This window comes from Sturnus vulgaris, chromosome Z (genome assembly GCF_052056855.1).
Source record: "Sturnus vulgaris isolate bStuVul1 chromosome Z, bStuVul1.hap1, whole genome shotgun sequence".
Taxonomy (NCBI): Eukaryota; Metazoa; Chordata; class Aves; order Passeriformes; family Sturnidae; genus Sturnus; species Sturnus vulgaris.
The window spans coordinates 43,981,990-44,009,227 of record NC_142283.1 but is presented as its reverse complement, the minus strand read 5'-3'; the positions used below and the strand labels follow the sequence as shown (position 1 = coordinate 44,009,227).

The window sequence follows — 27,238 nt, the reverse complement described above, 5'->3', positions numbered from 1 at the left end:
AGTCTGAGTATGTTGATATGTTAAAGACAAATAAATAGCACACGTTATAAATTTTTATTTAACAAATAAAATCTTTATCCACAAGACAGAGGTAATGTTGTCATTTTAATAAATCCATGTACAGTTTTTATGTGATTTATGTATGCTTTAAATGCTTTTTCTGTGTATGTGTTTGATTGTCAAGTATTCATTTGTGTTTGGTCTTTTGTACTGATTTTTTTTCTTTGACTTTTTTTTAAGCATGATTTCTCACATTTTATTTTGTTTCTTTTAGGTTTTGTTTTATTTCATAAGATCCCACTGGATGGGTAAATGAAATAAGGAAAAATGAGAGAGGGGCTGTTGAGCTTGTGGAATCTGTGTGCTGCACTGTAGGGAGTGGACAGTGTTCTTGCCCAGTGAAATGTCACCTCCCTTGGATTTCTCTTTTAAACATTGCTTATATTTGGAGAACTATAGAAGTACATTAAAATCAGTAGCTGTTTTTCCAAGAGCAGGGAAAAACGAAGCCCTGAGGCAGCTAAAAAAACTCAAGAAAGTCCAGAAATAAGCTACCACAGTCTTTCCTATTGCCTTGTCCTCACTGTGTCTTCCAAAACGACATTGAAATGAAATTATATTGTTTCCTCTGTCAATTTTTTTTCTGTTTGAACTTAACTGGAAAGATGTTGTTTTTATAAATAATATTTATCAAAGGTGAACTGCAAAGCTGCTTTTATTTTATTGCATGAAAGCCTCTGCAAAATTTCTACAATGCTTAATTTGAGTGTGTGTGCAAGCTCACGGACTTCAGTGGGAATGCTCACATCCTTAAAGTTAAGTTTTTGTATATTTGCAGGATATGGTCTAAACTCCTGAAGCAGTAAATTGCAGAGCTGGCCCTGCAAATCTTATTATGTATGTAGTTCCACTGACTTTACCAGGAAGATGGGGAGTCTAAGCTATATACAGAAAGGTGGCAATAGCGTTTGGAGTGTTTGAACCAGTGCCATCACTTAGACATTCAGTTAGGTTGTGCTTATTCAAGATAGTCCCTAAGTTTGAATAAGCATACAAATCTGTAGTAGGCCAGAATGCTTATTCTGAGCCAAGAGCAAGAATAACAACAGTATGTGGCTGGTCCTTCAGATGTAGACTTAGAGGCTTGTTTAACTGTCCATATTTAACTGTGAAATATGCTTCAGAACGTGCTTTGCTATACTGCAGAGTAGAGTCTACTGTAATAAGTAAAGCTAAATGAAGGTATGAGCATATTTCAAGAGCGGGGCTGCATTTAGATATAGTATTAGAAATTAATTTTCATTTTATTTATGTATCAAATCCTGAGGGTCTACTTTGATCTTTTCCATTTAGGGAATCGTAAGAAGTATGAAGTTTCAGGGTTTTTTTTAAACTGAGAGTTAGCTACAAAGACTAGTAGTGAAAGACTGAGGTAGATGCTTATATTTCTGTGTAAATTTTTGAGATATGATTTGAATTTAATTCCTTACATTTATGTTTAGTAAAAAAGAAAAGATGGTATTATTTTGTCCCAAATGTATTTGCTTTTCATTGTTACCTGTTTTTAATTTCAGCCATTTTCACTCCTCCATTGTAACACTATTGCCTTTTCTTTTACTGGAATCTTTTAAGGCCATACATCATCCCTCTCTTTCTAGAGTACTGTCTTGACTCTTTAGTTCTGTTTCTGTGTATTTACTTGCTTTTTACATTCTAAGATTCTTAATCCTTAAACTTTTTTCTTGTGCTCTCTTGAGTCTCTTGAGTTCAAGTTCTTTATTCCCGCTGTGCTCAAGTTTCAGAAATATCCTTATTAGTCAAGAAATATGTCCACATTTGCATTCTTCTTGGCCTATGTAGGGAGATACTTCCTTTCCCTTTCAACTAGTTAGGGAAGGGGAGGTGCCGTTGCTAAAAATCTGTCCCAAAGATGTATTCTGCTCCCCACATTAAAGAAGACAGAGCTAGAAATCTACTGATGACCTAGGAATCGTGTTGTCTTTGTCACCCTACACATACTGTGGTGATTTGGGGAGGGATGGCAGCAATTAACGATATCCATCATAGTTCCTGTTTGAAGTTAGATGTCATCAAGTACTCTGCTTTTCCTGAGAAAGAGTATTAGGAATGTCTGCCTTTTTTCCTCCCTAAGTCTGTGTGGACAGGGTCTTCTTTTTCAGAGATCCTAACTTTCTCTTCTGCTTGCTGGTTCAGTTTTAACTTCCTTTTAATTATTTTCTTCTTGAACCTCTTGCTTTTCCATGAATCTCTCTTTCTGTTGAAAGAATGTCTGATGTCATAGAGCTGATTCTAAATCTGTAGACAGTCACCTAGCAGTGATATTTGAGCTAAAGTCAGTGGATTTACATCAAATACATATTGGATCATGAGCAGAGCTTGACCCAGTAGCCCAAATTCCAGTTTGAAGTTTTGCTGGGACAAAGTCAGCATATTTCAGTTATGTGTTCAAAAATTATTGCCAAATTAATGAGGTGAGAATCTGAACCCTTTTCTTTTGGCAGGGAAAAAGCAAACTTGCAAAGCTGGAATTTGGCAGTTTACTTTTGAAATATTTAATTTTTAAAGGTAGTTCTTTCTGATTCATGATATTTATATGCACAAGTATGCACAGTTATTGATTGGGGATTTTACATATTTTTTTTGTTATTTATTTTGTTGCACTTTGCAGTTCATCTTTATCAGATAGTGGTAGGTTTGACCTTCAAATATTTCAGAATGTACTGACACAGTATTTTGGATTTTATGTAATCATGGAGGTAACTTTAATAAATAACTGATCTATGCACCACTGAAATATATATATATATATATTTTTATATCTGTACTGTAGAATATCCTTCTTACATATTTTGTACTACATTATGTTAGACACTCAGTACATTATTATTTGATGCAGATATTCACAGAACGTTATGGATTACAGCACGTGATTGTTACTAATGTCTTAGCACAGATGTTTAATGTTTTATGGAAAAAGACTACATGTTCCTAAAATGGTTTCTTTTCAGTATGTGGACAGAGCCTCTTAAAGCTAAGGAAGCTAAACTTTCAACATTAAAATTATGATAACTCACTAGCTTCTGTCTTTCAGCTTGATTGTAAGCGACATTGCTTGTAACTATAGAGATTCCGATCTGTCCAAATGGTGTTGGTTTACAAAGGGCTCTCTTAATTACAAATTCTTGACCTCCTTAAAGTAAAGTGAGATTGAAACTAAAAATCGTACAGGAACCATTAACATGGTAAAAGTTGACGAACATCCAGGATTTGACATTAAAAAGCTTTTATATTGTTTTACTGAGCAATAAAAAAGGCTATGAAATGTCTAAACGCAGAGTTGCTATTTTTTTCACTGTGCCAGACATGAAACTAAAATAAAAGCATATTTCAAAGGTTCTGCTAGAAGAGGTTTATTTGTACTAGAATTTATTTTAGATAGACATTTAATATGCTCAGAGACATGTTGAGATAAGCTGTTGAGCAGTTTGATGGGCAGATTAGTTGGAGGACGAGAGAGGAAGCACTGCTGGGGGTGTTTCAAGGATGTGAGGCAAGTCATGTAATCCAGTCTGTTAAATAAACCTGTTTCTGTTGAATGTGGCAGAAGTTTGACCAGTGGCCAGGTGCATGTTGCAAAGAAGTGCATTGTTCCCAGACAGAGGTCAGAGCTGTGCTTGCTGCAGCCTCCTGTCATGAAAAGCAACATGGGAGCAGTTGAAAAAATGTCTGCTCCTGAAGAAAGCCATCTAGGGACCATCTCTTTTTTAATGGGAGTCCTGGAAGCTCACAGCCAGGGCAGACTGAGGCTGCTATGAGACATTTTCATGGCAATACATGTCTGGAGTATCCTAACCTGTGAAAGGCAGTCTTCATCCTTTCCACTGCCTTTGTCTACCAGCTGGATCTCTCCCAGGCAGCAGTGAAGAAAAATATGCATTTCAGTGGGAGCAAGATCAAGATCCTTGGGAATAGCAGACAAGTGGGAATAGTGCCAAGAAAACCTGTGGACAGCTAGTTGAAAACAATTTTACTGCAAATAATTCTTGTGGGGATTGCTTTTTCTTTTTTGACTGTAGGCAGAAGCACTAAAAATCAATTTTTCCCAAGAAAGCCAATTCCTAGGCCTGATTTTTCAAACATGTTATAAAACATATGGAATTTTGCCATGTGAAAACGACCTGTACACTTCCGAGTGGCTTTTCAAACAGCAACCTTCATACAAAGTTTGACAATTCCTGTACCCAGCTGTCCATGTGAAGTTGACGATTAATCATCACCATGAAGGCCATCACTTCATATGCATCTATTTTAATAGTTAAAAACTTGAAAATGGTTTGTAAAGTTGGAAACTATTATCCAACAGATAAAAAATATCATCCAGAGTGGTTTTTTATTGAGTCATCTTTTCCTAGTTAGTAATTATTATTATTATTAATAATAATATTTTATTATTTGAAATAATTCAAAAGTTATTACTGTTACAACTGAGGGGCTAAATATTTTGTTCATGTTTCATTTCCAAGGAAATCCCCAGAAGCTTATGTAAAGGTTTTTAATACATTCTTCTTTTCCACCATTCTCTCTGGTTTCTTCTTCCAATTTTCAGTGGTTCTGTTTTCTGTCCTTCAGAGAGCTCAAAATTCTACTTTGTGACTTGTGGTAAGCTCTCTTCTTCTTAGGGCACAAATGTGCAGAGTCTTGGAATATCCTTTTGAATTACTTTGCCACCATTATGTGATGGTAAAGTATTCCAGACTATAATGTAGGTCCATGTTGTGCGATATTTTCATCATCTGATCTCCAGATCAAGAGTTCGTGGGTGGTTGGAAGTACTGAATATGAATGCAACGTCATAGGGTGCACAGAAAATGCTGGTGCTGTGTATTTCACGTGTCACAGCCTATTTCATTGTCCCACTTCCACAGGAATGTGTATCCCCAAATTTTTGAAGCTGGCTTCAATTTGCTCTGTTTTTCTTTTGTTCATACAAATTAAATCTTCTCTGAAGATAGGGAATGATACATTGACTGGAAATAAATATAGCTGTTCAGTTCCACAAGTATGTATGTGACTGAACTTGCTGAACAAGGTATTGTCTTTTCATCAGCCTTGAGATTAACTGGTTGACTTACTTTCATCCAAAAAGCAATAGATGGGAAGAGCCCACATTGGAATGTGTATTGTTTTGGTATGGACATGCTATATCCTTCTAATTTTAATAGCAACTTTCCATTACTAGCTATATTTTTGCAGCTGCAAGGAGTGTGTTGGAAAAGCACGTGTCCTGACCTGGAGCAGAGTTGTAGGCAGCATAGAGCCAAACTGCTTTAATTTTGAAAAGGGCTGTTCCACCACAGTCTCTAGAGGCAATAAGTCACAGCACGGTTACTAAGCAGATTACATCTTAATATAGGAGGAAACTTGTCTCCTTGCATATATATTTTCACTGTTGCTTTGTTCCTCAGCTGGAATGACAAGAACAACCAGATAAAATTTCAGGGAGCTATCTGATATTCAAGCAAGGGTGAAGTCATGGCTTTCTTATGATAGCTTTGATTTTTCTCTCATGTAAGCAGAGTAAGGCTCCCTTGTCAGGCATGTCCATCAAACAGAAAAGAAATCCAGATTTTTTTTCCTGAGAGCTTCTTTTAACACAGCTATTTAATTAGTATTACTGACTTTATTAGTGTGAGAGCATAATTGGGCTGCCATGCCACTGCACAAACCCAAGACCAGAGTTTTTAACAAATACACTTCAAATATCTTTCACTGCCATTCAGACCTCTCTGCTTCTGAGTCTTTTTTTATATTTCAGGCTCAGTTTAAAAGCAGGAAGTGTCATTCGGTTGATATCAATGTATAAAACTTTAACATTCTCTCCTAAAATATTTTTTTCATACATGTTAAAAAGCAATATTCTAAATTATATCACAAAATTGCCTTCTACAATAGCATCACATCATGGAAGTCAAGTAGCAGGACAAGATGCAGTGGGCACAAACTGGTGCACAGGAAGTTCCACCTGAACATGAGGAAGAACTTCTTTACTGTGCAGGTGACAGCACTGGAACAAATTGCCCAGACAGGTTGTAGAGTCTCCCTCACAGGAGATTCAAGAACCATCTGGACAAAATCCTGTGCCATGTACTGTGGCTTGAGCAGGGAGGTTGGGCCAGAGGACCCCACTGTTGGTCCCTTTAAACCCCACCCATTCTGTGATTCTGTGGTTTAAAAATTCCTTGTTGTGATCCATCAGCAAGCTGTGAGTTTTCTCCCCCTCTTCCCTCTTCATGTTGAAACTGTTTCATGCTTTGTGTAAATAAGAGACAACCATTGTTTTTATTCTCAAATGCTACCATAACAGTTTGGACAATCTATAAAGAATGTATTAGATGAACTTACTTTTAACAGGCCAATAAAGTTCTATAATTTCATATCATTGTGTCTTTCACTACCTGTAAATTGATCACACCTTGTATTTCATTAGTAATAGTGCAGTGCATTGAAAAATATGTCAGTCTTTGAGTTCCTCATCTGCTGCCTCTTCCTATAAAAATGCTATTGTTGTATTTGTGTTCTGATAAAAAGTGAGATTCAACTCCTTAATTGTATTTTTATAGCATCATTAATGGTTATTTTATTTATAAAGCATCCCCCGCAACTGTTTGCAGTAATTTTATTTCTATTTAATTTAATTTAAATGTGTGTATCTTTAACATGTACATTCAATCAAATGTGTGTGAATTCAGGTCAAATAACCACAAGTTCAGCTGCTGCCTATAAGACACAAAGTTTTACATAGCAGGTCATACTTCATCTACTCAGAACTTATTAAAAAAAAAGTTGTTAGGTTAAATACTCAAGTACAACATGGTGGTTTTCCAAACTATTTTGAGGAAATATCAGTGCTGTGATTTGAGGAGTATGTTTTGCTTTGAGACTTCTGTTTGTTTGCCCAAACTATCTGGATATCTGGACAGATTTAATGAAACAGAATACAAAAGAATGTTGAGATGGTTATGTCCAGGTTTTTATATTTTTTTGCTTTTCACTAGCACATGTCATATTTTCCCATTAATGTGTTTGCCATATTTGGACTACAGCAGATTACATGTTAATTTTCTTGCTTCTGAAATGTTTTGTCATGTTTTTCTCTGCAGGGATCTTACCAGATCTCTGAGTATTGTACCAAGTCTGCTTTGTACTCCCATAGGAAATTTTGAAATTTTTCACCTATTTGAACAATAGTAATGCTACGTAGTACATTTTAGACATATAATTTTTTATCATCATCCATGTAAAATATGCTTTTGGAACTAATTTGATGTATCCTCAGTATCTAGAAGGAACAGCCTCCATACAGAGGTCTGTTCTTTTTCTAGAAGGAGCTTTCAATAAGACAATTATTAGAGGTAAATTCTGATGTTGATTAAGCTGGTAGATACAATTATTTTGCAGAAAGTATTCAAGCAGTATAAATTGTTAGATCCTCTAATATGCCAAATAGAAGAACATGATGAGATTGTGATGTGTTTGATATTTTTTTATGTAGAAACAAGCTTGCCACTGAAATACTGTAATAGATGGTTTTCAGACTCAGTAGACCAAGAATTTATTATTAGGGAGAAGAATCAAAAATGATGCTGAATAAAGGTAAATGTGAAAACAGCCATTCACACTGCCTGGGAAATTAGGAAGTCAACACTGTAAGAAATAAAAAAGCTTTAATATCCTTGATAATCCAAATTAGTGTAAAATTGCAAACAAGGGTTTATTTTTAATGAACCTGAATTACAACTTAAAAGTATTGTTGTAAAAGTTTTTATTTTTTTCTTTTAAGTGAGAAAAATATTACTTTTCAGCTTGAGTAATTGGTGTTTCTTCCTTTACTATGTTAGTAATCAGGCTCTAAAGCAAAAATACAGAGCATATCATAAACAATTCTTTGCATATTGCAATTTCATGAGAAGGTTACAAAATTTCACAAAATACTGTTTGATGATATATATTGTCTTTCAATTATACCAGAACTTTTGGCCATGTGATTTTTACCTATTAAAAGCAAATACAGTACAATACAGGTTTCTAAAACAATGTGAGAATAGAAAGGTGTATTTGAAAGACAAATGAAAAATTATTTTAAGTTCTTGCTCTGGTAATTTATAAAATTAATTTAAACACTGCTTGTTTGTTTTATTTATACTTTTCTACTGTAGTTTTCAAATTCATACTTTATTTACATTTTGCCATTTTCTGATGCCATTATTGTGTCTTCAGTTGCTGTTGTAGCAAACTTCAAATCTATTTCCTTAATACATTGTGACTGTAATCAGTAAAATTCCACAGAGTGTCTCATGATAAGTTAGAATGGGAATGGGACAGTGCCTTTTATACCTGCATTTTCTCTTGCCACTTAAAATGCTGTGCTATTTACATATTCAGAAGGTGGAAAATATTTTAACTGGCTGTTCTAGCCACAACACCTTCCCAAGATAGCTGATGTGCAGAACAAAAATATGCAAGTGTGTATTGGGAACCACACATCAATGATAGTATGGCCTAGGGGAGGGAGGGATGCACCACCACAACCACCAATTGCAGTTCCTTAGTAAGTCCTTATAGCTCATGCTGGATGCTAGGTATCAGAGAGCAGAAGGTGATGAAACTCTAGATGGGCAATTGTCTGTGAAGTTTTTTGATGACTAGTGTGTTCCACTGAAGAGTCATCATGTTTTCCCCTTGAAGGGTTTAGCAAAATTTCAGTGTCTACAACACTGAGGTATATGATGCCTCAGGAATGGATGCATCATCCCTGCCTCAGGGAACAAGATCCAAGAAAACAGTTTTATATAAATCTTTGTCTGAGGTCTGGGTAAGGTTTCTTTCATTTTTTTTCTCAACCTGTGCTGATGTCTTTACTCCAGGAGACATACCAGGATAGGCCCTGCTGCCTAAACCAGAATCTGACTTTCTTTTTCTAAAGATGCATGCCATGCAATAAATTTTAATGTTTTCTTATGACAGCTAGCATGATGCTGAGGTCAGGGCTTATAAATAAGCTCACACTTTTCATTCCCAGATGTCTCAGAGAGAAGTTCAATAGGGCTAGCCATATCAGAGATTCCTGGTACGCTTTGTTCTATGTAATCATTGCATAGTCATAAAGTTGTTTCACTCATTTTAGGTGTCTTAAAAATCCTAGGAAAAATCTGAGGACTCTCTGTACCTGTAGAGATTAATTATCAGAATTAGAAAAAAATGTGAAATCTTGATAAGTCTATGCTTTTTAGAACAAAACATTTATGTAATACGCCCATTTTCATTCCGATTCAAAACTGTGTGTTGCTGTAAATACGAAACAGAAGTCAAAATTATGAAAGCAATCAGTGTCGGCTTCCTCTTGGTAAACCCTGCTCATTGACTTTTCCCATTGATGTAATGGGAATAGATAATGTAGGAAGTCAGTTTCTCTCTTAGTTTTATCTTTTATGAGCCAAAAGTAATTTTTTGGTAATCTGAGATACTACCTCCATGTTGTAATGTAACTGTCTGCCTGGCGTGGTAAAGTCTGTCTTCTGGGTACCAAGTACCCCACTGATAGATACCTCAGTCTCTGATAGCATTTCTGAAGGCTTCTGCACACAACTGTGTTATTACTACTTGCTTAGGTGCATGGTTTTTAAATCCATTAAATTTGGAATACAACCCAAATCATCAACTCTGCATTTGTTAGCTTATGGGAGTATGAGTCAAAATACGGTAAGTTGACTGTGTTTTGCCTGAGCATTTCCTTTCTCCAGGCATTTGAGGTACAACTTTTGAAGCAAAACCTGCTAAGACCAGCCTTCTACTTTCTGTGGGGTATAACATATTACCTTTTCCCGTATGTTGGCATTGTTTTCCCCTTGGGAGTTGGCATAGTCTCTTTCCAGGTAAAGAATCACACTTTATCAGACTTTATCAATGTCTCAAAAAAAGTGTGAAGAGCCACATGCCTTTTCAAGAGGAAGGTAAAAATTTATCATCATGCTTTTTCTTTCTAACGAAGATGCCAAGTTTCCATTGCTTGCTGCAACTTCACACTTTGATGGAATCCAAATGTATATATAACCCTGTTGCTGTTGAACTCAACTACCCTGGTACCCAGGTGAAGTTGTTACCTGTCAGTAGGAGGTGGTGGTATGGCCTCTGGATCACTTATTCCTAACTGCAAGGCTCTAACATTTTTTGCTCCTGGGTTTTGGTCTGAACATGGTGAGAGCAACTGTAACCACTAGTGATAAGTATATGGCCCACATGAAAGCAGTTTGATCAGTGATTGCCAGGGGACAGCTACTCATGCCAGGAAAGGGCAACCTTTTGGCAGAGGAAGAGGATTGATGAGAGAGGTTGAAGATTGATGGCAGAGGGACTGAGTTACCCTGTGATCAACCAAATCACAAAGAGTTTGATTGTCTCTACGAGGGAGTGGGAGTTTTGAAAACTATTTTTTCCCATATGGAAACATATGCAAGTTTTGCTTCAAGTGCCATTAATCAGGCTACTATAAGATTTATTTGTTTAATACAAAATATAAATGTAAGTTTAACTGTACATTCATGAAGTTTTCCACCTACATCTTACAGGACATAAAGAGTCTGTGCCAATGCTTGTCCGGTTACACTAGAGCCATAGCTCTGACCCTGGATAGACCACAGCACTGTATTCTACTATAAAACGAATTAGGGGTGTTTATTCATCTGAGATTTTTGTCATCACTGCAGTTATGGAAGGGAGAAGTAGGTGCATGCATGTGTGGTCCTACCTGAAGACACACCTTGCTCTTACTCAAGTTATGTTATCTGTTTCAGGATTCTAGGGAGGCCTGTTAGAGTACCACATTAAATTGTCCATTAGTAATGTGTAACTGCTTTCTTTAGCATTTGTGAAACGTTTTGTCATTGCTGCTTACACATCATAATTGCAAATACAGAGTTTATGCAGCCTGATTCTCCCATATATTTTCTTGCATGTCATTTCTGTTTCTACCACGTAGCTATAAAATATTGACAGATCTGTCTGTCCAGCAGTGAATGTATCTGCATGGGATGCTAAACCAAAAGGTACACAAAATTAGTAGGGACTGAGAAAAGTATGAGTCAGATCCTTTAACCAATTCACTAAAGGACTAATCAGCTAAAGGACTAACTTAAACAGTCATTTGTAGGTACTACTACTACTTCCTACTCTTTGGGAATGGTAAATTTAAAGCTTGAAATGCACTGTAGGTTAATATTTGAAGGGGTAAACTTCGATTTTATGTCCTGCCAAACATTTAACATAAAAAGGAAATATAAGCCAATTGAAGAAATGCAATTTTAATTCCAAAACTGTAAGATGTTCATGGTATTGAATCTATAATAGCCAGATTTCACGTAAGATCTGTATTTGTCTATAGTTTCTTTTCTTTTTTCTACAAAATTATCTTTTAGGAGATTATGTAGGTGTAAAAGAGTGCTATATATTGCAGTTTTAGTCACATGTTACTAACATAGTAGATAAAGTAACTAATTTTTTTACTACTAGTATTGAATTAATTTATGTGTGTTACATACTTAGATACTTGCTTTAGGACCCAAATCAGTGAGTTTAATTCAACAGGGCTGTCTTATTTTAAATTCAGGATTCCAGTGTCTATATGATGGTAAATTAATGTCTCTTGATCTTTATTTTACAAGGGATGGTGGTGTCTAGACATAAATTTTCTCATTAAGAATTCTAAGAAATACCCTTAAGTGTGAATATTAGGTATTTTTTAGCAATAATGGCTTGACAATCTAAAAAAACTTGGAACAAAATTGGTGTCAGATGGCATTGCTAGTGAGACAGAGGCAAAAACTTGTTGTCATCATACTCTTAAAAATGAGATTTCATTAAGAAAATTAATCTATAGGGCGTGCTTTTTCTCATAAAAATTTAAGCAAGTGAGTAGATCAGGATTTACTTTTCACTTTATTTTTGCCATCTGATTAGATAACCTAGCTGTTTCAGGTGGTCATAACTTTGTTCCTTGGGTACTGATGCCATGAAAACACGGAGAATTCGGTTGGTAAACTAAGAAAAGCTGTGACTCTTTACAAAGCAGATTCTAATGCCTCTGGAAACTACTGACAAGGAAAACCATCCCAAATGCTCAGTTGACAAACCACATACTTTTTCAGAAAGGGTTTCTGTATCCATTTAAATTAATATGACTCAGTGGAGGCCAGTAAAACCTGAGAACCCCAAAGAAATTGCAGCATCCCTTCCCTGCAGAGCCAGGAGCACCCCTGAAGGACAGCAGGTTCCCCTAGTTGCTGTTGTGGTCCATCTAATCTAATCTAATCTAATCTAATCTAATCTAACCTTTAGAGTTGTTTGATATCTTTGGCACAGAGCCCGGCGTAAAGCCTACCAAAGAGGCACATGCCCAGGCACGCTTCAGGTGCTGGAATGGCATGAACTCTGTAGATGGCTTCAGTATATTTTTGTGATGATGAGTTTGCTGCACTCCATCCAGCTAGTGCTGTTTGCTAGGGATCCAGGCTTGCTATTTCCCACTTCTTATTGGGCCTTAGAGAGGAGAAGGAAAGGGATATTCTTCTTCTGGCAGGAGGGATTCACTTCTGGCTTCCAGCCACCATTAAGCACCCTCCAGCAAGATGGCTTGTCTGCCTCACATTTCCTTTCCCTTCCCTTCCCTTCCCTTCCCTTCCCTTCCCTTCCCTTCCCTTCCCTTCCCTTCCCTTCCCTTCCCTTCCCTTCCCTTCCCTTCCCTTCCCTTCCCTTCCCTTCCCTTCCCTTCCCTTCCCTTCCCTTCCCTTCCCTTCCCTTCCCTTCCCTTCCCTTCCCTTCCCTTCCCTTCCCTTCCCTTCCCTTCCCTTCCCTTCCCTTCCCTTCCCTTCCCACTGAAAGGTGAAAGATCAATACCTTGCCAGTTTTAATAGTCTCAGAATCATCATAAAGAAAGTCTAGCTCTTTAGCTTTTACATGTGTGGTAAAATGCAGCAAATCAGTCTTCAATGCTCTCCCTGGCAAAACTCCCACTGATTTCAGTGGGAGTTTTTCTGAGCATAACCAGGGTTGGAATTTCAGGTTTTGGTCCTACATTAATTTTTGCAAGAAACAGAAATGAATATTATAGATTTTCAGTTAAGCGTTAGGAAGACATAAAACTGACATTCTCTATGATATAGTAGCACAAATATGGGCAATTACCTTTCTGGCATTGTCTCGTGGGAATAATACAGATGAATTACTTTAACCCATTCCTAACATAATTCATGTGCAGCTATCTATTATAAATGCTACCTTTTAGTGACATAACTAAGAGCCACAAGTAAGTGCCACAGCAGGAGAATGCATTTGCCAAAAAGGTTGTCATCATTCTTAATAAAAAGATAGCTGTCCTAATTCCACTGTCATTCATAGGAATTTTAAACCATTGTCAATATAATAACTGACTCCTGGTTGATATTAAGGGGAAGGGAATTAGACTCTTGTTAACTCTTGGTATTGCTGTTCCACTTTATCTGTCCAAAGGATTTCATGCTTCATGTTTGGTTTGACTCTTTCACCATATCTCTGAATTTGCTTTTCTTTACATTTGTGATGAACTAGATAGTTGGAGCTTAGCACATTATATTGGATTTAAAAAGGAAAAAAAATGGAAAACCTCTTCTGCCAAAGAGAAGTAAGGTATAGAAAAATCTTTGGGGGAAAATTAATTCTTTCTAAAGACTGTGACAATGAAGAACTGGAATTTAATGAAATTATGGTATAAATGTGGCAATAGATAGATAGATAGACAGACAGACAGTTATTGTATAGATCTCTGGTGACTCCAGAGAATGAAATACCAATTATGCTTCTGCATTGGAGTCTAATAATTGGTTATGTAGTACTGCTGCGGTTGAATTGACTGTGGGCATTTTTCACACATGTCTGCCTTTTGCAGCTTGGTCCTTTGAGACCTTTTTGTTGTGTGACCATTGCAGATACCAGTTTTTAATCTAGTCCAGTGCAATAGAGGATTATGGCTGTGCATGGTTTATGCTTTTCGTTTTCTTTTTTCCTGTTGATCTCTAAAGGTCAGAAGATGATTTTTGCAGATCAGTTCAGAGATACATTATCTGGGAAAGTTTATAAGGTCATCTATTTCAATTGATGCCAATATTTTACATGTGTTCATTAGATTTTGTGTGGAATTACAAAACCATTTTCTTCTGCTTTATAGTATTTGTTTTTAATGGTGGTCAGGAATAAGGCTATGCTTTAGCAGTTCCTTTTGGAGAGTATTTGATTTTCATGCAAATCTGTTCTGATAAATCTGTTGCTAAGAAACAGCCATGACTGAATTCTTGATAAAAGAGAAAACTAGACTTAAAATAAATGAATGTCATCTTAAAATACTTGAATTTAACAAGTACTAGTGCTGTTTAATTCTAACATAAAATGACAGCATCATAGGATGCCATGTTGTTGGAAAAAGTGAGGATAGATGAGACAGGTGGTCTCAAGAGAGACTCAGTTAAGTGTGATAGGTGAAACAAGTAAATAAGCAGAGGAGACTCATCAGAAAAATGTTAAGGGATATATGTAAAATACGCCAAAGAAATAGAAAAAGCAGAATTAATTTATAAAAATATTATGTGCAGCATTCTGGATGAAGAGAAACTGCATTGTTCAGAGCCCTGAAGAATGGACATAGAGATTTTTTCAGTATTTTAGAAGACTCCATTGTTGTGTCTTGATCAAGTTTAGAATTAATGCATCCATTTCCAAATCTGCTGTAGCAAAACTGCCGTAGTTTGTAGTGTGGCCACTTTTGGGATGGCTGACCCAGCTAATACGTTGCAAATAGGTTTGAGTATGCGGCATTTTCCTGCTTCCCATACCAGCAATTACAAGGAAAGCTGGCAGGAGAGAGGTGACAGGAGGAATCTCCAGCAGATGAAGCGTCATGTGGCAAGGAGGAGGAGGTGTCTGTAAATGGCAGTAGAGGTTTATCATATAGAGGCAAGACAGTCAATTTGTGCAGCTAATCCTATAGCTTGTGAGTGATGCTGCTGGAACAGAAATTTGACATGTTTCCTTTCTGTATACGAGTTTCAGTTGCTCCACTGTGGTAATTTTTAGATCTGAATTTGAAGAGGATTTTGAGTATGCAAAGCTTCACTGCCTTAGGAATTGTCCTTTGGGAAAGAAGGGTGTTGTTGGAAGGTGATTCTGCATCTTTGACCTGATGGTGTTTTGGCAGGGATATTCCTCCAAACAGCCTGTTACGCTTTCTATCATCTCCAAAGGTGAACTGTTCCTTAAACAGTGTGCAAAAGATCTAATCGAGCATAATCCAGAAATCTCTAACAACGGAAAATGACTGCTTTTCTTTTCCTTATGATTTCTTAGAGGTGCACAGAAGAAGTGCTGGAGTGGGCTAGAGTGGGTCTGCTGGTAAGACTGTTCCAAGTACTTCACCTGGATATCACGAGTATTTTTCATGACCCATGATTTCTGAGCACCAAAAAAACTTCACAGAAGAAGATCCTTGCCAGTCTCCTGATGTCCATCAAGGTTTTCTGATGGCCTGTGATCTGTTTAAAAGCCTGGGATATGTATGCTGCTGAGTGCTTTGGGGACAGACTTTGTAGAGAAATGGCTGCTGTTGCACAGATACAAAAGGAATCCCTTTCACTGTTGCTAAGTAATCTAATATAAATTGGAATAGAATACCAGGTGTTCAGGAAGGAAAGTTGGCTCTGTCTTGCTTTGTGCTCACTGAGGGCTAGTTTTGGATGGCATGTCCTCTGTGCAATAGTCCTCTGTCCTTCCAGCAGCAATCTTCCAAAGGCCATCTACCTTTGCAATACACGCAAAACTGAGGCCATCAGCACCCAAAGCCTGTTCACCTAAGGTGAAAGCCAACTTTTTGATAAGGAATATATGGGAGAGCGTTAGTTCATCACCTTCCCATGCCCTTCTCTTCACGTGCAGGTAGGCCTTTGTATTTAATTTTTAAAACCTGTTTTCCTGGATGAGAAGTGTTTGGAGATGACGAGTAGGGAGACCATGTCAGTGCAAGTTCAAAACAGCTCTGCTTGGGCTGTAACATCATCTCAGTGAGAGCTTAGTGAACACTGAAACCAGATTTCTGCAGATGTTGTTTACAATTTGAGCGTGATGTTTGGGTTGATTTAGTTTTGTTTTTTTGTAGCTTGTCAGATTTAAGGTTAGCTAATCGGGTCGTAAATCAAAAATTATTTGGAAGTTATGCTGTTGAAGGAATGCTTGTTGAGAGCAAATTCAGAGGTATATTTTACTGTAGTGTTGATTTCATAACCCATGCAAATTTTGGAGGCCTGTAATAGCTGTGCACTGACAGGAAGTAAGAAATTATACAAGACTTGGTGTTAGTATGTCATGTAATTAACACTTCCACTAATGAAAGTTTTTCAGAAGCAATAATGGGAAATATCCCACCGACATAAATTGTATGCAAATAATGCTATTAAACAATGAGTGTTCTAGTAGCATAACCCACTGTGTAGCAGAGCACTGGCGTTCTTCTCACTCAACTAAACCTATATTTATTCTGCAAGCTAGAAAAATTACCTTCTAATGTACAGAAATACACACATTTCATTGAGCTATTGTTGAGCTCTGGGCTTTCTTTGGTTCTGAATAGATGCAAATCAACTTTTGAAGACTTAAGATGTTTCCTATAAGAACACTCATAGTCTACCTTTTTGTCATTATAGAAGGTTAGGGATGAAAGAACACCTGGGAGATTCTTCTCTATCATAAATCTGTATCAACTATACCTGTATCTTTTCCAAGAGACATTTTTCCTCATGTGGCTTCAAGAACTTCAAAAGTGGAGATTTCTGAGTCTTCTATGAGCAATTGCAGTGCTCATGGAAGCATGACCTATTCCAAAGTTCATGAGGATCTATTCCAGGGGAACTATTCCAGATTTGTTATCCTAATCTTAATACACTTTTGTCACAGAACTTTTTGTTTCTGTTTGGCAAAGGCATGCAACAAAAATTGTAACCAAGCATTTGAAGGCTATCCTTGTGTACCTTCCCAGACCCTAGTTAAGGATAAAAGAAATCCCAGTTCTTCAGTATTTCATCAGGTTTCTGAGTATTTCTAGATTTTTCCATATTGTATTTTCATTTTATATGCTTGAGTGAAAGAGGCCTGTAGATAGTAATCTCTCTGCTTCAAGGAAATAATCGAGGCTTAAAAAAATTAGGTAGTGTCATTAGTAATGCTTTTATTTTTCCTTTAAAAACTCCAGCACAATCAAATACAAGTTCAAAATCAGAGAGCTTTTCTCCACAATCTAGCATATCTTCCTTATCATCTATGTTGAACTAAACATTGAAAATTATTCAAGCTGACTACTCCAAATAGCTTTGCTGTTCTCTCAGTAAAGACTGACAGCCAAAGCAGTATAGGGAAAATTGTATTGCTTCTGTACACTTTGTATTTATCTTCTAGACAACAAAGGACCTAATTCCCAGTCTCAGGAGTGGGAATGCTAACACTTAGATTTTTTATGAGAAGTCTGTAAGGAAGCAGTTTTTAATTATGTAGTTCTTAAAAGAAATTAAAGGCAACAATGATTTAATTTCAGGTTATTTTTTTCCTGGTGCCAACAAGTACATTCTAGTTGATTTTTTTATTATTGTGGTGATTTTTCACTGTAGCATTTTTGAAGGATTGTAATTTTATCCATGTTTCCAAGACATCCAAACCTGCAGATGACTATAATAAATAGTGCTGATGATCTATATTAAAAAATATATAAATCATTTTTCTTACATTCTTTCACATTTTCTGCTGCCTTGTTTCTTTAATTCTCTGGCTCATGTATTAATGTTGATTAATATGCCACATCCCAGCTAGATTTTTTTTTCTTAGGTCTGTGTTTCATTATTTGACCAATGATGAGAGGCTGTAAATTCCTCATTAGTCATAATAGAGCACATAATCTGAGCTGCAGATACTGCAAATATGTCCATGAAGTAGTGGATAGCTGTACACCCTATACAGCTGTATATATTCATCCTATATCTGAGGAGGGCTATGAGACCTAAAGGGCTCCGTGGTTTGACAGCTGGGGCTGCCAGTCCCTGCCAGGTTTTGGTCGTGACTTTGATGGAGATCCCACCATCAGTGCTGGGTATTTCAGTGCAACTGCTCTTCCTGTTGCCTCCAAATCAAAAATAATAGTAGCACATCGCGGATGATCTACATGGATTTATTAGTTATGGTGCATAAGAATGTGACAATGCATGTCACACTGCAGTTGTTAGATCTGTTGCATAAATGCCTTCCACTCTGGCTGAAAGGGAAGAATAAATCAGCAACCTTTGTGATGCAGGTTGAGGTTTTGCTGAAGGCGTCCCTGGGGAGAGCTGGTCCTGGAGTGACGACTGGGGCAGAGGGGATAGGCACCTTTCATCCTGTCCAGACAATACTAGCAAATTCAGTATGAATTAGAGCCCTCATTCCTTTTCCTACAGAGCTTTGCAGTGCTCCAAAGGAGGTTTCTTGGGTGAACTGCCTTGCCTGTCTGCCCCAGACCAGGACACCTGTGTCTTTATCCCCGCACCCTGTAGGCTGCATGACTTTCAGGAGTCACTTGCATTATGAAGGGGTGCCCTAGGCTATCCTAGGGAGTCTCCCCTTGCATAAACATTTGTCTAGGCTTGTGTGTGAGGGGATGCAGGAATACATGCATACAGGGGAGTACAGAAGAGGTTGTGAGGAGAAAGGCAGCTGAAAGGAACTGACTGGGATTCTTTCACAGTCACGCACCAGAATAAAACCCAAGCAAACAAACATGCAGCTGTGGTTCTTAGGATTCAAAGCCAGAACAAAAAGCCTTGATGAAATATTGAGTGGCTAAAATCTGTGCCTAGTCATGTCAATGGAAATTACCCAGATTGTGTGTTTGTTCCTCTGTAGTAGAGCTAGGCCTTTGAAATAAATTTTGCTGCAAGATGAACATGTGTTTTAGGGAAAAGGCATCCTGACATCTAGCAACACGGAAAATTTGGTACTGTAAAGCTAAATAACTTACCTGTTATTTCATTAGCGTCAAAGATATGCATTACTTAAATTATTCCATGTGGGAATGAAGATAATCCAACAATGTAGACCATTTGCTCTGTATGGAAATGCTGTATACAGTGACAACTAAACAATTTAGGCTTCTTGTGAAGCTGCAACAAACGAGAAAAAGCTAAACATTGATTTTTCACATGAAAACAAAGGCAAAAAGGCAAAATACCTTTTATCCTTGATCACCCAAACAAAACAATACACCATTGAATTGGTCTTGCTTTATCATGATTTTCAAACTGATTTCTCAACTTTGTTTCTAGTTGTAAGTGAACAGATTCCTAGGGATTGCTTCTAGAGTTTAAACCTTTGTTTTCCACTTTCCTTTGAGAGACTTTCAAGAAGTCTAATTACTTTTGCTATTCAGAGAATATTAGAAGAGCATGCTGGTGGGGAACAGAGGTATTTGTCTGCTGGATGTGAGGATGTTCTCCGGCTCTCTGGGTTCTCCTGACTTCCTGGGAGCATTATCTTGGATGGGAACTGAACTTCTTGGGCTGTGTCAAAAGGTTTTTTCTCATCTCATATGTCAAGAAGCAACAGAGTACAAGCTTAAACAAGCACTGGTGGGTGTAAATCAGTTAAACAGATTGATGATACCTGTCAGAAGATGTGAAATTGTTTATCCTCTAAACACTAAAGCCTGGCAAGTCTCAGTTTTCTGAGTCACAGATTTAATGTGTAACAGTGTGGTTTTTGGCTCAATGTACTGTTCCAGGATAGAAGGACATGCAGTCTTTGATCTGTGAAGAGCAATATGCTTTAGCAGGATGGACCCAGGTATAATGCTTTTTAGGGTGATCTTGGGGCTTTTTTCACCACAAACAAAAGAGGATTATCCCCCTGATATTGACTTTGCAACTGCATGTGACAATGACTGTAGAGATGACTGCACAAAGGCTGAGACTAATGGCTGTTGTCTGGGTAGCTGGCAGGGATGGGAATATGAGACAGGAAAGGTCAACTCAGAGGTAAGTAGAGGCAAGATGTGCTATTGCTCCACACAGCTGAGCTGCTGAGAAAACATGGAAGTCCCTTGCTTTGAGCTTTCCCTCATTACAAGCATTGGCAACTGCCAAGGAAAACCACAGTTTTAGTGAGTCCACTCTAGATTTGCAGAACAATTTGACTTTGAACAGCTCCACCAAGCAAAGCAAGATTAAACTTGTTTCTCTTTGGAAGCATATTCAGTCTTCTTTTGGTTGGTTGGTTTGGCTTTGGGTTTTTTTCTTGAGTCCTATTTACGCCTTTTAATTCAATTCTCTTTATTCAACATACTGCATTTTAAGAGACCAATAGCGTAAAATATTTTTTCTATAATTGCATTTCTTTCTATTGTGCTGGCTTTCTTATCCAGTTTAACAGAATTGCATGAACATGATTTGATACCACAGTTTCTGAACTTGTGAGTACAAAGGAATATTTGAAGTACAACTTAGCACCTTAATCAGAAAAAAAGTGCACCAAGCTGTGATTGATTACATGTCTTCCAGAGGGATTAAAAGATAAGATCACAATTTTTAGAGTAAAGCTGAAAAGGTGTCTCTTCTGGTGAGAAAATTGGCTCTTGTTTTGATAACAGGAAAAGTTGAATCTCTGCTCTTTCTGAAGCATAATACTTTCATTTCAATCATGCAGAACATATAAAATCTACAGCAAACATGGGAATCTCACAGGATAAGAAATCTTGTGTAATTGATTTTCAGAACAATGTATGTGAAAAAATACGCCCCTCCCAAAAGGAAAAAGGGAGAAGATTTGGTATGGCCTTGGAATTTAGCAGAGGTGTTGAGTGATGTGGCATACATTCATTGTTGGGCTTTTAACTTAATTGTGTGCATGTCTTGGCACAGACTGGTCCCTGTTCCCAGGGGAACTAAGAATCAAGTGCAAGGCCCATTGAGAAACCATCCTACAAATCAACATAATTTTTCATGGATGGAATGATATTTATTAAGGCATCACAGCAAAAAATCATCTCCATAAATGCTGCTTTTTACATGAGCTGCTTCCTAACAGTTGAATAAGTAGATACATCCTTGGAAATACACAAAGCTAACCAGAAAGCATGGTTTGTGGTATTTTATTACACCTGTTGTCTTCCAGTGTGGCCTGAGCCATTAGTAGTGACTTCAGGGATAAGTGATGTGTGTTGCACAGAAATGTGTTGTGCAAATGTAGCTCCAACAAGTAGCAGTGTAGACAGGTCTTGGTAGCATGCTTGTTAAAACTGCATTAACTCTGATGGTGACTGGAGTATAATGAACCACAGAATGCAGTCATAGAATGGCTAGGGTTGGAAGGGACCTTAAAGGTCACCCAGTTCCAACCCCCTTACCATGGACAGGGACACCTTTCACAAGGCCAGGTTGCTCAGAGCTCCATCCAACCTGACTTTGAACACCTCCAGGGATAGGGCACCCACAGCTTCTCTGGGCAGCCTGTTCCAGTGCCTCGCCACCCTCACTGATGTCTTCCTAATATCTAACTTAATCCTACTGACTTTCAGTTTGAAGCCATTGCCCCTTGTTCTGTTACTGCAAGCCCTTGTAAATAGTTTCGCTTCATCTTTCCTATAGGCTCCCTTCAGGTACTGGTAGGATGCAAAGTCACCCTGAAGCCTTCTCTTTTGCAGGCTGCACAATCTCAATTTTCTGAGCTTTTCCTGTCATGAAAGGCTGTATCTAATAATCATGAATCTCCTTTGCCTGTTCAAAAATAGCGACACACCTTGAAAATAATATAATTAAATTTTATTTCTTAACCTAGTGAAGCTCAATTTTTTTGGCACCACTAAGATAAAGTACAGGTGCAGACATACACTGTTCAAGAGATATCACAGTACTCCTTGGGATGTGCAGTAAGTGAAGTTTGCTGTTTCTGCCTGTCCTCATATTATGTGTGGAGGATAATTCCCTGCCCAGCTCTTGGAGGCATCATGGTTTCATTATTGCTCATCAGTTTCAAATAGAATTGGTTTTCTTACGTGTTACAACTCTTTTAGAGAGCTGCTAGATTTTTTTGTACACAAAAGGGATTTTTCTTGAGCCTAGGTGATGTGGAATGGACAAGTCTTTAGCTTAATATCAAATAGAAGAGAAAATAATCTTCCCCAAAGCAGGCTACAGATTCTTGTCTGACTCCAATTGTCTTAAGAAAAATTGTCTAAAAATGAAATCAAGGGAAGATTCTGGGCAGCACACTGGAAGGTGGAGAAGGTCTCTGGAATCTTCTTAAAAGCTTAAGCCAACTGTGAATCTGCTCTTGGCAATAGCTAATGACTACTGATAACCCATGATTTTCACTCCAACCTATTACATTTTGTCTAAAATTTTCAGGTTTCAGGGTTTCAGGTGTAAAACATAGAGGAGATTTTATAAAAACCAGAGTCAGTAGTAGGTGACTGAGTGTAATTACCATACTTGTTCTACCTTTCACAAGTAATTCAGTGACTGCATTTCATGTGGATGAAACCACACTCCAAGGTGCTTCAAGAAATTACCCTTCATTTTGAGCACAGAGCCCATTCAGAAAAGGGCAGCTCTCATTTCTTGTCATCACAGGTGATAATCTCATCTTGCATCCTGGAAATGGTTTTACATTACTTGAATATCATAGCCAGCTGCAGGGTTGGCTGGTGTGTAGCTGTACCGTGACTCAGTGCACTCAAACAATTAAATGTAACTTTCTGATGAGTAGATAGTCTAGCAAATAAACAAGCGTAGAAAAAAAACACCTCTGATGGGTTCCAGTTACAACTATTCACAAAAATCATTCTAGGAGATGTTTAGTTGCTAATAAGAGGGATCACAGAGTGATAGAGCAACAAAGTTCCTAGGGTTGAATTTCTCTTAAACTGTTTTGTACTGCCAGGAATTGACCTGAAAGTCACCTTATTTTCCAGGATTTTCTCACCTACATCACAGAGCTGCGTATACTTGCAACCTGCTTCATACCACACAGAAGACTAGCTTTTACCAGTTAACCTAATTGAGTAGATTTACAGAACAGTTGTCTGCTTTTCCCCTGTGGCGCTTTGCAGTTTATACTGGCTGAAAATAGTAGTTGACCATACGAAATTGCATCCTGAAGTACTGCAGAAATTATTCAATGAATAGACTGAGTTCCTAGTCATTATCCCACTTTAAAGTCTAGAAATGTGTAATGGTTACCTTGCCATCACTGCATCTATGGTGGAAACAAACAATGACAAAAGAGCCTCCTCCTGTACTGCAGAGAATAGCGGGACTGAAAAGGACTTAAAGACATGCATCTATTAAGTTTCAGAGCCCAGAGAATTTCCCTATTCGCTATGAGAGATTTGATCCTCATACTAAAGTATATTAGTGTAAAAGTATTTTGTTTTCCCAAGAAAGTATTAATCAGCCTACTCTTTTGCACAAGTTGAGATTCAGAAAGTTTATAGATGTAAACATGGTTTCTACCAAAAACTGAATGCAGTTTTAAATGCATTGCACTCTTAATGTTTGTGCAAATAACTCTCATGCACCTGAAAAACGTGTTGTGACTTAACACAAATATTGGCTGTGCCGTCTGAGTGGCCCATTTCCACAATTTGTTAGGCTCTGCCCTTACTACAGAAATCTACAAAAATTCTTTATCCTGGCATCTTTCCCAGTAGAGTCAATCATGTGGGGATCTGGGTGATCCCAAAACCAGCTTTGGTATGAGTGTTTCACTTGATAAATTGCAGAGATCTAGGCTTTATTTGCATTTGTCAACAGTAACTTTCCTGTGAAGTGCCAGGTATTTGAAAAATTACTTCTAGTGTTTCAGGCTAGGGGGTAAGTACTTTTTCAAACTATGAGAACATTTCCCTCATGCACCCTTAAACCAATTGGGAAGAAAGAAAAGCAGGACAGGGGTGTGAATATACTTGTGTCTCAAACTGTAGGGTTGAATAGCCACATGCCAGAATATTTAAGTTTTATTGCTGTCGGCCATGCTGCGTAATGACGAAGTGATTTTGTTAACGATACAGTGAGCCACAGAAGAGTAGGAGTTTGTTTAAAGCTGCCCTTTCTTTGCTGTGCTTGGGACTTTCCTTTTTCTTGTCTGGTTCTTCAGCTGTGTGTCTGCTGCAGTGGATACTCTCATGCCCTCAGTAATGTGCATGCAGAACCTGCTGATGATCCCCATTCTCACTCTCTCCTCTGCATTCCCTATCTCTCTTGCAGACATAGATGCCATCTGCCTCGTAGGTTACTTAGCTGTGTATTTCCTCTGCAGTGTTCCTTCTATCCAGTCAAAAACTCAGTCTAGGAGTCCAACATATTGCAATCGGGTGACTTGGAGTAAACACAGTTTACAGTAAAGACAGAAGGTCTTTTCTTCCCCCTTCTTTGGGGGGACATTTTTTCAAGCTGTTGCTGCTGCCCTAAGGCTAAATGCAGTTTGCTAAAGATGCAATTTCAGAATAGGCACTTCCAGAGGGTGGTTTTTGCCATCTGTTTCTAACATCATCTTTTGATTTTACAATTAAAAGATGTGAATGTCATCCCAAAAACCCTAGTTAATGTGGATGGAGAATGAAGTGAAATATGTGTGATCTCTGCTGTCTCTTCAGTCAGGAGAATAGGCAAAATGTCTTTGCTGCTAAATGGTGCTTCTAGTTTTCTATGAATACTGAATGTAAAATGGAAGAAGTAATGTAGAATTTAAGTGGCAGGGTTAGATGTCAAGAGTTTGAATGTCATCTGTGCTGATTTGCTGTTAGTTCAAAGGCTCCTGCATCTGCAGAAGTGGGACACTGTGCTAAGGAGGATATTTTTTAAAAATCCATTTACAAGGTTTTATCTCTGTGGAACTTTCATTAAAAATACAAAGCATGGAATGAAAACAAAACAAAAACTGTAACTCAGTTACTGTTCACAATAGACCTATTTCTGGAAGGTGACTAGATTCAGATATGGACTGGGGAGCCAGTAGGATGTGCTCCTGGACAGGATGAGCCTCTCTGCAGCGACTCCAGGTTTTATTCCTCTACTCTTCTCAGCATCTTCTCTGTACCTCTTTGACTATGCAAATTGCCCCCTGGATTTTGGCCCTGAACCATGTTTCTTTCAGAAATTACCAGCTTCCTTGTGTCTTCTTGTAATGCCAGGTAGGGCAGGCATTCCCTGGATTTGTGCTGTTACTGCTGTGTGCTTCAAGTAGGGCATAAGTTAAAAAAGTTAATGTGTGTACTCCATAGCTTATTTCTGAGAATGACAAAATTACTTCAAGATTTGAGATCTTGCACAGTGACAGTGCTGGACGCTGACATATACTCTAGGTGATATACTAGTACAAAAACTTGTTTCGATTCTAGTTTCTAATTGGAAAAAAACTCACTGTTCTCCATCTGCACCCAGAGATACAAAATTTTTGAGGTAAGGTCAACAAGCACACAAAGAGAGCTGTTGACTAGAGTAATGGAGGACAGCTGGCAAAATTTTGAAAAAAAAAAAAAGATTGCTTACTCATCTGAGGGAAGAGTACCATACACTTACAAGAAATTCTTTGTTTCTAACTCTAGGTCCTTCTTCAGTCATCAGCAATGACGACGATTCAGCCAGTCCCCTCCACCACATCTCAAATGGCAGTAACACTCCATCTTCTTCTGAGGGGGGTCCTGATGCAGTCATCATTGGGATGACAAAGATTCCTGTTATTGAAAATCCGCAGTATTTTGGAATTACCAACAGTCAGCTCAAGCCAGATACCTGTAAGTACAAACAACTGTATGTGTTTCAATCATTCATTTTACCTGTGCAAGTGTTGTGGCTCCTTAACAGAGCTAGCATAACAAAATACTCTAAATTCCTGGGATGGAATGGTGGGGTTAAAAAGTGTGCTATTTACTAAAGGTACATGGGATGAACCGCTTTACCTCTGTCTAAGCCAAATTCAGCCCCTGTGACAAGACAATGAGCAATGAGCAGTGTTATGCTCAAAGCCCAATCCATATTTCTTCAAAGTCACTGGTAGCCTTTCCATTGATTTCAGTGGTCTTTGGCCAGTCCTGTGCACTGAATGTATTCTTGGGAGAAAACAAATCTTGGATCAGAAGCAAAAGTCAGTATTGTTACATATGCACTACTTTGAAATCGACCTTATCATCACCAGATCATATCATCAGATCACATTAACATAACCTAACTTTCAAATCTGAGTATTTGCAAAGTTGTAAAAATGATAAGGCTTAAAACTTCAGTTCTAGTGATTTCCTTGTATAATTCAACCTCCACAAACAGAAATTGTTTTGAATTGTAGAGCAGAAGAGCAGAAGGTTACATGATGGACAGTATGTGTCACATACAAATTTTTTCATGTTTAGTTAGTAGCAAGTGGAATGTGAAAAAATATGAAGAGATAAAAATATTGAACTGTGAAGAGTTTAAGAATAATATCGCTTACTTCAGATGCTACTTTTCAAATATACTAATAGTTTCAGAATTGAACATGTGAAATGCTGGGGTTTGAACAAGTGATTAGCATTAATGTACATATCTGAAAAAATACCTGAAGGAAATTGTGATAAATAGTAACTGCACTCCTTATTATTTCTCATCAGGACACTAAGTTCTCTAAGTGTTTCAGAGGAGGTTGTTCTGAAGTGTCACTGGAAGTCTCAATTTTTTCTCTGGGAAGTCACTCTAGAAATTCTCGATATAATTAGTGAGCACTGGGCTTGCAACTAAGGGACACTACATCCTGTCTGTATCCTACCCTGAAAGATATCACTTTCTAGCACAAACTGTAGTATAGGGGCTTTCTGTCAAGGTTGGAAGCCTTTGCCTCCAACTTTGCAAAGTTTAAATGATGCAGCAGAAATCCTTTTTGATCTGTGCATGACAGCATGCATGCATGTCACGAATACAAAGACGGATGCTGAGCTACCCACTTATCTTGTGAATATTAATCCTTATTTAGATCCAGATCATTGCACTAAGCACAGTCCAGAAGGGTGGTTTTGCAACTAAAGGTCTTTTTCTGCCTTTTTATTGTGCATTCCTGATGTTCACTATTACTATAGCTTTTCTGTGTGGCGCTATTTTGTGGC

At 37.8% G+C, this 27,238-nt stretch overlaps 1 protein-coding gene across 3 annotated transcripts in view; it reads left to right on the top strand.

The window, feature by feature from the left end:
- The window catches only part of NTRK2 (neurotrophic receptor tyrosine kinase 2), a 195,288-nt gene that overhangs the window by 85,889 nt on the left and 82,161 nt on the right, over window positions 1-27,238 (top strand). For 2 of the 3 annotated variants that reach the window (XM_014869110.2, XM_088156795.1), the window contains one exon: window positions 25,712-25,900. In XM_014869110.2, coding sequence (XP_014724596.1) covers window positions 25,712-25,900 — 189 coding nt within the window. Of the gene's footprint in view, window positions 1-274; window positions 6,456-25,711; window positions 25,901-27,238 lie in introns of those variants that run through there. The other variant, XM_014869114.2, reaches the window with a different exon arrangement.